The sequence below is a fragment of the Protopterus annectens genome, chromosome 7.part0 (genome assembly GCF_019279795.1).
Source record: "Protopterus annectens isolate FY-2018-M chromosome 7.part0, PAN1.0, whole genome shotgun sequence".
Classification (NCBI taxonomy): Eukaryota; Metazoa; Chordata; order Ceratodontiformes; family Protopteridae; genus Protopterus; species Protopterus annectens.
In genome coordinates, this window is record NC_056739.1 from 917,542,778 (window position 1) to 917,555,967 (window position 13,190).

A 13,190-nucleotide genomic window follows, 5' to 3' on the forward strand; every position below is an offset into this window, starting at 1 on the left:
TCTCAGTTAAGTATTGTAAAATCTGTGGTAAATTGGGCACTGCTGTGCTCATCCCTTGAGATTGGTTCCAGGCACAGAATTGTTTCCATTTTTCAGCATAAGATTTTCTAGTACTAGGCCTCCTTGCCTCTAAAATTATATCCATCACAGGTTTGCTGAGGGATGGTAAAGGAGAGATTAAGTAATTAGCCAGGCTGCAAGGTTCAGTGTTAGAAGCTGAGGGTGCAGAATCTGGTTCTCCTGCTAAGACAGCAGGGAAGGAGTCTGAGGCAGGTGCCATGGAGATAACCGTGACACACTGCGCAGGAGGGGGTACCAGTGTTGGCGCAGCCAGTCTGGAGCAATCAAAATCATCCTTGGTTTGTCCTGTTTGATTTTTAGTAGTACTTTGGAGAGCAGAAGCAGAGGGGGGAAGGCATAGACTGATAGGTTTTTCCAACTGAAGGACACAACATCCACTTTCTAGGCTTGTTTGTGAGGAGTCCTTTTGCAAAATTTGTCCAATTGGTAGTTCTGGGGAGAGGCAAACAGGTCTATATATGGGCTCCCTTATTTGCTTGTCAACATGTAGAAAATCCTTGGTTCCAGTTTCCACTCGTGTGGGTCCATGAGGTTTCTGCTTAGTCCGTCTGCCAGTGTATTTAATTTTCCTGGCAGGAATTGAGCTTGTAGGTGCACTTGGTAGCACAAGGCTGTGTTCCACAATGCCATGGCTAGTAAGAATGTGTACCCCCCTGCTTGTTTATGTATCACATAACAGTGGTGTTGTCCATCTTTACCACTGGTTGTCCTGGAAGAATGTGGTCCTTGAAGGCTGTCAATATTTGATTGATATGCAGGTGCATTTGACTTGGGTTCCATTTGCCCTGAATGCACTTCCCTGCCAGGTGAGCCCCCTATGCATTGTCTGATGCATCTGTTGTTAGGGTTTGAGTGGCAGGGGGGTGGTGTGAAAGGTAGTCCCTTGTTTTGGTGGCAGGCCTCTGCCCACCAAAGGAACTCTAGGCGTAGGCAAGGTGTGATAGGAATCATTGTTTCTAGGTCTTGAGAATGTTGACACCATATGCTTTTTAGATACCACTGTAGTTTCCTCATATGCAGTCTTGCATATGGAATTAGAAGAATGCAGGAGGCCATGAACCCCAAGGCTTGCAGTATTTGTCTTGCAGCTAGCAGGGTTTTTGTGGCCACTTGTTTGAAGTAGGTTGTCAAATACATTTGTTTCTCTGGCGTGAGGTAAGCCATCTGGGAAGTTGTATTCAAGCTTGCTCAATATAATTTGTTGACAAGGTACCAGGTGTGATTTCTTTCCGTTTATGGTGTACCCCAGACAAGTTATAACCCTTTGTACAAAGGCCAGATGATTCAAAAGTATGTCCTGGCTTTCTGCCTGAATTAGACAATCGTCCAAGTAGGGGTATATTTGAATATTTATTTGCCTGCAAAATGCAATAACTGGAGCTAGGCACTTTGTGAATACCCTGGGCGCAGTAAATAAGCCAAAGGGCAGTGCAGAGAACTGACAGTGAGTGTAGCCTGCTTTGAAGCTTAGGTATATTCTGCAAGATTCCCTGATTGGGATGTGCAGGTATGCTTCTTTTAAATCTAGTGTTGCCAACCAGGCATCTTTGCCTAGCATAGGAAGAAATTGGTGAAGAGTCAGCATCTTGAATTTTGGAATCTCCAAAAAGGTGTTTAGAGTAGACAGGTCCAGGATAGGACACCATGAATTGTCTTTTCTGGGTACCAGGAAAAGTCTCGACTAGAAACCTTGTCCCTTTTCCTCTTCTGGAACCAGCTGAATAGCCCCCATGCTTAAGAGAGAAAGTACTTGTTTTTTGGCCTCTGCCCACTGATTTGGGGGTAGGTCTGGCCACCCGCTTGATGTTGGCAACGTGTGGAAGTGAAATCTGTATCCCTGGGACACTATATTTAAAACCCATTTGTCCTCGGTAATGAGTTCCCAATTCTTTGCATGAAGAGCAATTTTTCCCCCCAAAGGGGCAGTCAGTTGATAAGTGCTTGGAAATTTTAAAAGGAAGTCATTGAGACAGTTTATCATAGTGGGGAGTCTTATTATTCCCAGATTTGGAAGTGGAGGCCCCCCACTGCTTAGTTCTGTGTGTCCCCTGGACTGAAACCTGGGGTTTTTGCTGTGTCTGGGTTTGGCTTGAGAAGACCTGGAAGGGGCTGGAAAGGACCAATTCTTAGAGGGCCAGTGCCTACTAAATCTAGGAGGCTGAACTTGTAAAAAATCTTTAACAGTTTGCATAGATTTAGCTTTATCTTCCATCTTTTTAAGAACTTTCTCAGCCTTGTTGCCAAACAGGCGGTCCTGATTTAAAGGTGCATCCAACAATTTAGCTATAACATGATCAGAAAAGATTGCTCCTTAAGCCAAGCATGCCTTCTCAGCACAGACCCAGTAACAGCAGCCCTGTAAGAGGCCTCTAATGAATCAAAAAACGAAAGAAGGCACCACCAACCAGGAATGAACACGAACCAATAAAGGATCCAAAAACAGTTTATTCCACAAACGCTAGTACAGTTCCAACACGTTTTCGTCATCAACTTCCTCAGTGAATCACTGAGGAAGTTGATGACGAAAACATGTTGGAACTGTACTAGCGTTTGTGGAATAAACTGTTTTTGGATCCTTTTTGGATCCTTTATTGGTTCGTGTTCATTCCTGGTTGGTGGTGCCTTCTTTCGTTTCTTGGTTGTTTTTGCACCATTGGTCCCTGCTTTTGGTTATCAGTCTCTAATGAATCAAAACCACATTGCAAAGTATGTTTTCCAACTTGTTCAGCAGAATGCATTAAATCCTGTAATTCTTTATTTTCCACACAGTCAGGAATCAACATCATTTTCTGTTTAAGCAGTCCAATAACATGTTGCTGATACTTTAACATATGAAACTGGCAGTTTAAAGCCCTAATGGCCAAGGTTGCAGAAGTGTAAACCTTCTTACCCCATCTATCCAGCGCCCTGGATTCTCTATCAGAATGGGTAGGATTTTTAGCAGTAGAAGCCTTAATGCCCCTGGGCCCCTGTGAAATAGTCTCTGGATCTGTAACAGGATTTTTAAAAAGGAACTTGTGGGACTCAGGGACCCTGTAGTATCTGTCAGATTTTCTGGGAGCAGGAGGCAGGGAATCAGGGGCCAAACTAGATTCCAAAAAAGCATCATCAACAATGTGTAGTACAGGAGGAATAGTTAAAGGCCTATGCTGAGGTAGGAGAAGGAAATCCCTAAGCCTCTTTTTTGAATCAGAAAAATCCTGGCTTTCCCAGTGGAAATGCTCCCTTAGAGTATGTAAGGTTTGCCCAAAAGAAAAATCCTCAGGAGGGGAAGCAGAAGGAATGGAGTCCTCTGCATCAGAATCTTCATAAGTAGGTAAGGGCAAATTCAGATCATCAGAAGAATCAGAAAAAACAGAATCCTGATCAGAAGATTCATAATCAACTTCAGTCCTAGGCCTCTTAGAAGGGGGGGGGGGGGGTTGGCTACCCTTGATTAGAGTTATTAGATCTTCAGCCATTCTTATCATTTGTTTTTTAGGCATAGAGGCCTGAGCATGTGGCCTGGGCATCAGTTTTTTAGGCATGGATCGAGATTTAGGCCTAAGTAAAGAAGGAGGCGTCCGTTTAATATGCATGTCCATAGGCCTGAATACACCCTCAGAAGCTGGTGCCTGCACAGCGGCTCTGGACCCATCCAAAGTAGAGACATCCGCAGGTTTCATAGTTGAAGCATCTCGTGGCATACCGGACTCCGAATGGGTCTCAGTAGAAGCCTGTGAATCAGAAGTAGCGGGTATCAGGGGCTGCGAAAGCACCTCACTGAGTACCGGCAAACTGGCGACTGGCTTAGGAGAAGCGTCGTCGGCAGTTTTGGACCTCGGCGGCCCGTCTCTGTCTTTATCTTTGCGTTTTTTTCAGAATCTCGGTAGTCGGATGGCTAACCGACATTTCCGGATAATTAAACCGAGAACCAACATATTTAGAGGTGAAAATATACTGACGACGAATAGTGCGCTGATTAAATAAAGCACAAAGCTGACAGCAAGGTACGTTGTGGTCAGGGCCTCGGCAAGGAATACAGTATGAATGAAAATCTTTATGAGGTATTTGCTTTCCACAAGTAATGCAATTATTAACTTTTACTGACATCGGAAAGAGCAAGAAAAAGTTTCCCCAATGGAGTACTTAGCTTTAGTTGAAGACTTCGGTTCTGAAACTCGAAAACGAAAATTTCAGGAGTAGGCCGACCGGCACTTGCGAACTGCTTCTGCTTCGGGCACCGCACAGCAAGAAAGACTGATGTAATGGCATCGGCTGCATGTTTTATACCCCTGACGACCTGACGTCATGGAAGAAGGTACAGCAACCGATGCAGGACCCAAGACTTTGTTAATCAGGCTGACTGAGGGCTACCTGCAAGCAGATAACCCAAATGTAATGACTGCAACAGAGAAAAACGAAGAACATCCTCCGGTTACATGGTGGTGATCAGCTGACCAGAAACATTTCTCCCTCCCCCAGATGAAAAAAGACTAAATTTAATGCTTCTGTTATCAAATTGAGACCGACATGCAACAAATGATTCAGTGAAATGTTCTGTTATAGTAGTAATGGAGAGCAAAATTATGTTATAATGTACTGCCAAAATATTAATTTCTTCTGATTAGTTGAACATTGCTGTTATATTTGGTTCTTCACCAATATTAATTTCAAAAGACTGTCCAATAAGTCAGTTTCTACACAAAAGTATTTATCTTAAAAGGATGCATGCTGTTATCAATAAAAATTCTCTAAAAATCAGACCATGGCATTCATGTTGGATAAAGACTGTAGAACACTGGAAAAAGAACAAAGCATGCACTAGGTGACTGTTTCTGCAGAGATGACTTACCATTGATCTGCGAATGAGAGACAGTCTGTTCTTTGCTTTGTTCTCAGCAAATTCTAGGCTACTGATGTCCTTCAAGCGTGCCTTGTACTTGTTCATCTGTTCGATGACAATCAGCTCTACACACCTGTAACAGAAACAGGAGAAAATGTTACATCTCTACACTCCATGCATCACAGAATATTCCAGTAAACAATGAGCACCAGTGGCCACATAGCATGCTTATCATGCACTAAAAACTGACAGAATTTTCACCTGTTTCTTATCTCCATGGTTAACTATCAGTTTTGGAATCCAGCATGTTCTGTACAAGGCCATTCCATGCAGTCACACAACCATCAACTACTTCCTCTCAGCAACTTTAAGTCATTCTCCTTGTATTCTTAAACTACGCTCCCTAGTTCTTGTACAGTTTTTACCCCCTGAAAAATGATGTTCTTCTGGACATCATTCATTCAAAATATATGGATGTTTCTAATTTTCCTCTGTGTTTCTTCCCCTTGCTGTCCTCAAAAGAATCAAAATTAACTTAATTTAAACTCCTTTCATATGAGCTATGGTGCAACAGTTGGATTTTCAACAACTCTCTGTACACAGAGAGATAACATCACAGTCTGTCATATCTATGTCTTTGCCACTGCCTATCTGCAAGATGATGTCAAAAACAAGACATTTATTCACATGTGTAATGGTCCCTAGTCCAGGCCAGTAATCAAGGAGCCTCAATCCTCACCACTGATATGGGTAAGGGACGGCCACTAGGAACAAAAATGGATACACACAATATTTTCAGATGCAGCTCTCTGCACCAAGCACAATTTCCCTTAAGAGCACACAGGAAGCACACTCCAGACCTGGGGATGGACTGACCAATTTGGAGCGCTGTGTCCCTGTTCCAAGTAGCCGACATACACACTTGGATATTTGCTTTTCACACACACACACACACACACACACACACACACACACACACACACACACACACACACACACACACACAGACATTTACCACACCCCTTTGCCCAGACTATAAGGTAATTACACTGCCACCAGGCAACTACTCTAAGGCTCTAACATAGGTACCCAATTATACAGAGTACATTTAATACTAATACAAATGGCAGAGTTTGACCAATGCAGCAACTCTTTCAGGAGCAGCCATAGTGTCACTAAAATAAGCATAAGGACTCTTAATATATTAAAAGTATTCTCTAAAAGACCAGCCACAATGAAAGGTATATAAATGTTTAATAATAAATAATAAAATAGAAAACATGAGCATACAGAATATTTAATTACAGTAAACACTGGAGGTTCAATCACAAGAGATATAAAAATAACACAGTTGGCAGATTCACACAGATTCAGAAAAACAATACTTAACTAATCTCACTACACTTTCCTGACTGACTAAAGATTTACTGTTCCACAGTTAAGTTACTTACTACAGCAAGGCAAGATGATGAGTGCTGCGTTGCTTATTACAGCAATGAAAGATGAGGTGTGTGGTTGTATGAGATATCTGTGAGAGATCTTTCCTGTCAGGTTTCAAAAAACAAAGTGCTGCTGCGAGAGTTCCATCATATCTCTCACTAATATCTTAAAAATTCTTTCAGTGCTGATTACAGAATCACATAACATCTGGTCACCTGACTCTGCTACAATACACACCCAGAGCTTTGCTAAGATCTGTTGCTGCATCTGAAAGCTATAAAACAATTTCAGAAACTTCCACCCTTCCAGGGTAGCAATTAGTTCACCACTCAGGACAATACAGTAAGATTTTTCATCCTGGTTTTCCCAGACATTTTTGTCTCTGGCTGCAGTAGGACATGTAAGATAAAATATTTATGGCCTAAATTAACCCATTTAATTTTCAATCTATTTTTCAAAATTAGCTGGACTGAGATTAACCTCTTCCCTTCCAGAATTCTCTGTTAAAACAAATGCATTTAATCAGTTATAATAATAATGTCTGACATAACATATATATCTCTTTTCTGTCCAGGAGGACCCACTGTGGATGCATTTTTAACACAAGCAGCTGTACAAATACATTTTAACACACGCATCTGTACAAATCAGTGTGATAGTCAAAAAATAAAAAATTCTTTACAAAATAACTGCCCTACTCTCCCTGGCACAGATGGCACTACCTCATATCATCACAACATGTAAAAGAACTGCCTTTTCTAGACTCCTAATTATCAGCAGTAGTTTAATGCAAGAGATGGTGAATTTTAGGTATTACTGTATTGCCTGAACTCTGAGTTGTTAGTGAAGTGTACAACAGTACCTGCACCAGGTACACTGAATGTTTACCAAAAAAAGCCTGAAATAAGAGTAGTCTGCCATATGCATGCAGGAAACCACACATGCAAATTAAAAACAAGTAATACCACTTTCTAGGAACTGAAGATTTGTCTGGCAGTTAGTGTAGAGTACTATGGTTCTGAGCTTTAATGAGCTGCTTCCTGCAGTCATGGGTAAAGGATCTGATTCTTTTCAACTCCACATGTCTACTAGGTTACTATGGAAGTCACTTAACCAGACAATACTCCCAAGTCACCCTTGAAAAGGGATACTTGTGACCAGTCTTGCTTAGCCTGATAACAAATGTATTAAAAAAGAAGAAGAAATCACAATCCTAGGAGACATAAGTAAGTACTTTATGTATCTTTCCAGTCAGTCACCTTTGTTTGTGCAGCATCTCAGCACTTACAGACATATCTACACAGAGGTGTGTGTGTGCTGTGCGTGTGTGTATGTGTCTATATACAGTGCAAACTGAAACATGATTATGCTCTGAAATCAGAGAGAAAAAAGGCTTGTTAAGCACTCCACTTGGTGCTACAAAGCACTATTCTCGCACTTAACAGTGCTAAGCAGACAGAGCAACAGAGCATCGGGAAGCTGTTAAATTAACTTAAATGCTTCAGCTGGACTTTTTTTAAAGTCTGAATGAAGAGTGCTTCCCAGCTTTTAACTTATTCACACCCAGCTAGGTGCTACAAAGATGCATGCAATGGACCATCCATGGAAGACATGTCCTCATTTTCTCAGAATGTTATGTACTTACTATAATGCTAGACAATTTCATCCACATATGCCAGATACAGCTGATGGGTCTTTAGGCCACTTGTCATATCCCAGCCAGCAAAAGCAAGACTCCAAACTTGAGCTCCTTTAATTCTTCCCTATGCATAATGCACCTGTGGGTGAAGGTACCTCAGATTGTGTTTGCTGCCTAATGAAGAAATGGACTGTTATGAAGACTATTGGAGAAGAGTTCTAATTATTCTTCAAATCCTACAGAAATGTCAAACTTGAAAGGGAGATGGAGGGAACTTGTCATACCGATGGACACGGATGAAAGGATCCAGCATTATGGTATGTACATAATTACCACATCCTGTTCATACCAACTGTCTATTCTGACTGATGGGTCAGAATTCCCAACTGCAGAATTCCTTGGTGGGATCATGACAAGAGCCTTTCAAGACAATGGCTCCAAAGGAAACCTTAGATGTCAAAATAACATCTAGTTTATCAAGCTTGGCAAGGGTATGCTTTGTAGCACATATTTCATCAACTGAAGAATTTCTAAAGAAATCTGCAGATATAGCAAACAATCTTGTAGACTGAGCTTTAGGTCTGCATGCTAATGGTCAGTTGTGAGCAGAATAAACATAGATAATGCAACCAGAAAACCATGCGTACAGATGCCTTGGAAACATTAGAACCCAGACTGTTGTTTTTCAAAGGATAAGAAAAAACTGAGCCCCTTCTTAAAGGATTTAGTTCTGTTTAGGTAAAACCTTAGTTGTGAATTAACATCTAGTATATGAAGGACGTATTCCCCCTTGTTTGAGTGACTGAAAAAAAAAAAACAGTGGCAGGATGAACAGACTGGTTCAAATTTGTTTTACATGTCACCTTGGGAACAAAGGAAGGATTTGTGCACAATGAAACACTCTCCTTATGAAATACCAAGTAAGGTAAAGAGAACAACATGGCCTGAAACTCTTATTGTCTTCTGGCCAAAGTTAGCACCAGAAGAAATAAAGTCTCCCAAGAGCAAAACTTCAGCATTATAGAATATGGTGGCTCAAAGAGAGATGCTGTTAGTGCTTTTAGAACAAAACTGAGCACCCACGGACAGGCCTGTGCTCGAGTTAGAGAAAGGAGAAGAAAGGTTTACAAAGATTATGCAAAGCTAAAGAGCGGAAATCAATACCTTGGTGAAAGTTACAGACTGCCACCAACTGTACTTTAATGGTTGAATAATTGGAATCTGAACAAAACAGGTATGAGAGAAAAATTAGCATCTCAGTAACAGAAGCATTGGAAGCGACTATTCCTTGAGGACCTTTCCAAGTGCAGAAGTGTTTCCATTTGCTACAGCAGACTTTGAATAGATTCTTTAAGAGATGCAGAAATTATATGAATCATATCATGAGACAAGGAAGAGTCTCTAGCCATCACTGGAATTGGAGAAACCAGGTAGTTAGTTTGAGGCTGAGAAAGTCCAGGTGGAAAGTAAGTCCCTCCTAGAATAGCCAGGGTGGCTCCTTAATGTGAGGCTTCAGTAGGGGGAACAAAATTTGCCTGGGCAACATAAGGCAATGATGATCACTGCGCCTTTGCATCTGATTGTCTTCAGTATAAATCTGGACATTAGAGAAAGAGGAGTGAATGCATAAAGGAGCATGAATGGCCACTGTCCAACTAGAGCATTTCTTGGGGACTGCCCCTTTAGGGGAGTTACGGAAAAGAAGTTGATGTACTTAGTACTGACTTGAGAGGCAAAAAGATTATAGATGGAAACGTCTAGTGGTTAAATATGTGACATGCCACTGCTGGATTGAGAGACAGAATGGACCTGTTGAACCAATCAGCTAGATACTCACACTTCCTGGGGATATGCATTGTTGACACTCATGGCTTCTCACCATAGAGGATAGGACCCATTTCTCCCTGCTTGCTGATGTACCAATCTAGCACCATGTTGTCAATTTGAATGAAAATCATCCCCTGAATGTAAGAATTCTTGCAACTCAACAAAAGTGCCCTCATCAGCAGGACATTGCTGTAAAGGTTGGCTTCTTGTTACATTCATATATCTTGAACCATCCTTCCCGATAATGTCCTCCACTCCAAGCAGAAGGTGATCATGGTCACTACTGCTATGGAGGGGTGGCATTACAAATGGTATTCAAGGAAAACTAAGGGGGAAGTTAGCCTCCATCCTAACTGAACTTTGCAAAAAAGGATAATTATTATCAGATCAGAAGGATGATCTGAAAGCTGTGACCATTGTGCTCTGATTAGCCACTGAAGTACCCTCTTACTTTTTTTTCTTTTGGGGAGACATAACAATGAATATTATAAAATAGATAAAAGAACTGGAAGAGGGGTCTTTAGAAAAGAGAAGTAGCAAACTACATAGAAATAAATGGAATTTGTGGGAACAGTACATGCAGAATCATGTTCAGGAGGATTGAGCTTTAAGGAAAGGCAGGAATTCAGCAATTTATTTAATGCTGGACTGATGACAGTGACAAAAAAGAAAATATGTGCAATGCATAACGTACATAAATGAAACACCTGTTTAGTATGGTTTGTTTTCTTTTTTATGTATGTTTGCCCATGTCTTAAGTGATAGTTTAATAAAGGTGTTTAAGAATGTTAACTAAACGGACTGCCACCAATGCATTGCAAAAGAAAAAAAGAATACTGTCTAGTGTCTGTACTTTTCCACCTGTTTTACAATGTGTACCTCACCCTAGCATCTCCAACCTCCTAAATAGATTAAATCCAAAAATGTACCAACTCCCAGTCTCTGTGGCATAAAGGGATTAAGCCTTATGACCTAGACAACCCAAAACCTCAATGATTCAAGTGCTAAAAAAAGATGGAAGAATTGTAGAAATGAATGCCAACTGCTGGCTTGCCCACCAAGAGAATAGGAATGACATTTCTTGTCATAGGGAGCATTTGTAGTCAACAGATACTTACTGTCACCAATAGTATAGCATGGAACAGGGAAGTTGTCTTGGTCTACCAAGCTGATGATGGCAGCCTTCAATTATAGCACAGGACAACATACTCCAGAGGAGGACTCAGTAGGCTGTTATGTAATGGTGACGTAATGCAAATGCTTTGTGTCAAATCACTGGGGTCAGGCCATTTACAGCCATGCAGAAACGTCCTGCAGTCCACAAAGGTGATGTCTTTACCATAGGCTCTCTGGGTGGAGGACTGGCAGAGTACAGGAAGGGCAGCCACCATGAGGGAAACAGATCCTTGGCTGACAATCAGGATGCTTGTGGGTGGGGCAAATTTATTTTGTTTTATTCTGAAATGTTGCAGCGGTTTGCATTGTCGCCTCACAGGAAGAGGTTCCCTGGTTCGATTCTCGGCTGGAGCGCCTTCTGTGTGGAGCCTGCATGTCCTCCCAGCGGTCGGGTGACGTTTAAAGACATGCAGGTAAGTCAGCGTGTGAATGGGTATGCCTTCATTGAAGGCTGGGTGTCGGGCTGGCACCGTAAAAATCTACTGCCAATCATAAGCGGACCAGAGTTCTGCTGTGGCGACCCCTAACCAGGAAATGCCGAAAGACATTACTTTTATTCTGAAATTGTTAACTGGGGTAGTGCACTGATCCTACTGGACCTACTTCAGTCTCAGTCTGGGGTAAACACAATAGATGCATGACATTATATGCACAGTGAATGGCAACATGTAATACATACATATATTATACACAGCATCTCTGCTTGACTTACAAAGGCATGTCTGACCCAGCTCTGTTAGAAATGCTACATCTAACAAAATCCAAATCCCTCCACATCACACGCTCCAGAGACCTCAACCTCATTATCACAATCAACAGAACATGCTGAAGGGACAGGTTCATAACCCAGAGACTGCCCATGCTCTGGAATAGACTTCCCATACATGTCAAGCAGAGCACCTCAATGGCCCTCTTCAAGAGAAATCTGGATGAGTGGATGAGAAATAGAAAGTTCACCCCAGGGATCACTGCAGTGGCTCTACTTGATAGAGGCACTGGGAACTAACTTTGGGCAGTACAATGCTAGGACACTTCTATGGGCTAGGCTTGTAAAGGCTCAAGGGCCATTAGCCTAGTACACACCTATGTACAAACTGAATATCAGGGTTGGCTTGATGGTATAAAGACAACAGACAAATGACATTATATATACTGTGACCAACAAAAAAAACATATACATGCATTATACACAGAGTGGAAATCAGAGTTGACATGGTGAAGAAATCACAATGAAAAGTACAGTCAGATCAAAGTATGCAGAGGGAAGAAGGCTAGGAAGAGGTTAAGTTATATATCAAGACAGGCAGCAGTTGCAATTTCCTAGAGTCTTGAACTGTGTTTTTATTTCTAATCAGAAAATGGGGTAAGAGGAATGATTTTGAAGATAATGACAGAGTCCCAGAATTTGGGGCCAAGGACTGAGAAAGCACGGTTGCTGGTGCATCGCTCAATTGTCCATAGGTGAAAGTGTGTGGATGGCTGGTACTAAACAATCTCCATTCTGACCTGTTTCACTGCTCCCTCCAATCAGCTCTTACTTAAGTCAGTAACCACATAGAGATGGACAATGAATACGTAAAATACTAATTGGATGAGGTGGTCCGCCAATAGGGAGGAAAAAACACCTAGAAAAAAAAATCATACCTGCAATGAGTTAAGTTTAAAGTTACACTAACATCAGCAAAATGGAGCATCTGAATTTTAAATAAAAGTGCTTCTCTTCATTCTGAGGTTGTGTGACTTTATGATTTCAAAGGAAAAAAAAAATTCCAGCAGAAAATGACTATTAATAGGCCTTCAACACAAAACCATTCTGTAGCCTGGATTCATGGTGCAGATGGATGGAGCCTTGACTGCAAACCAGGCAACAGAAGATTCAATTAGTGGCCCCAGCATTGGAGAAATCAATCAGGAGTAAAAGGGCAAGGTTGCCTGCTTTTCCCAGGAGGTGGGAGAGATTGTGTACACTTGAAAGCAGACCAAGTAATACAATTTGGAACCACTGCTCATGCCATGCTGGGAGGGTTAGGGATTCTTGGGTGGAATGTCATTTCTGGAAAGAGCATTGCATGTCTCTCCCTGATGTCCTGCCAAGTGCAAGCAGTTAGGGTTGTGAAGGAGAAAAAAAAGTTCAGTTGTAAAGTCACACTGACTGAGAATGTCTTGAAGAAGAGCTGCACTTTGCAGCAGCAGATGTGGGCT

At 41.6% G+C, this 13,190-nt stretch overlaps 1 protein-coding gene across 4 annotated transcripts in view; it reads right to left on the minus strand.

The window, feature by feature from the left end:
* The window catches only part of MYO9A (myosin IXA), a 2,281,069-nt gene that overhangs the window by 81,598 nt on the left and 2,186,281 nt on the right, over nucleotides 1-13,190 (minus strand). For all 4 annotated transcript variants that reach the window (XM_044077496.1, XM_044077494.1, XM_044077495.1 and 1 more), the window contains one exon: nucleotides 4,916-5,039. In XM_044077496.1, the coding sequence (XP_043933431.1) occupies nucleotides 4,916-5,039 (124 nt within the window). The remainder of the gene's footprint in view (nucleotides 1-4,915; nucleotides 5,040-13,190) is intronic.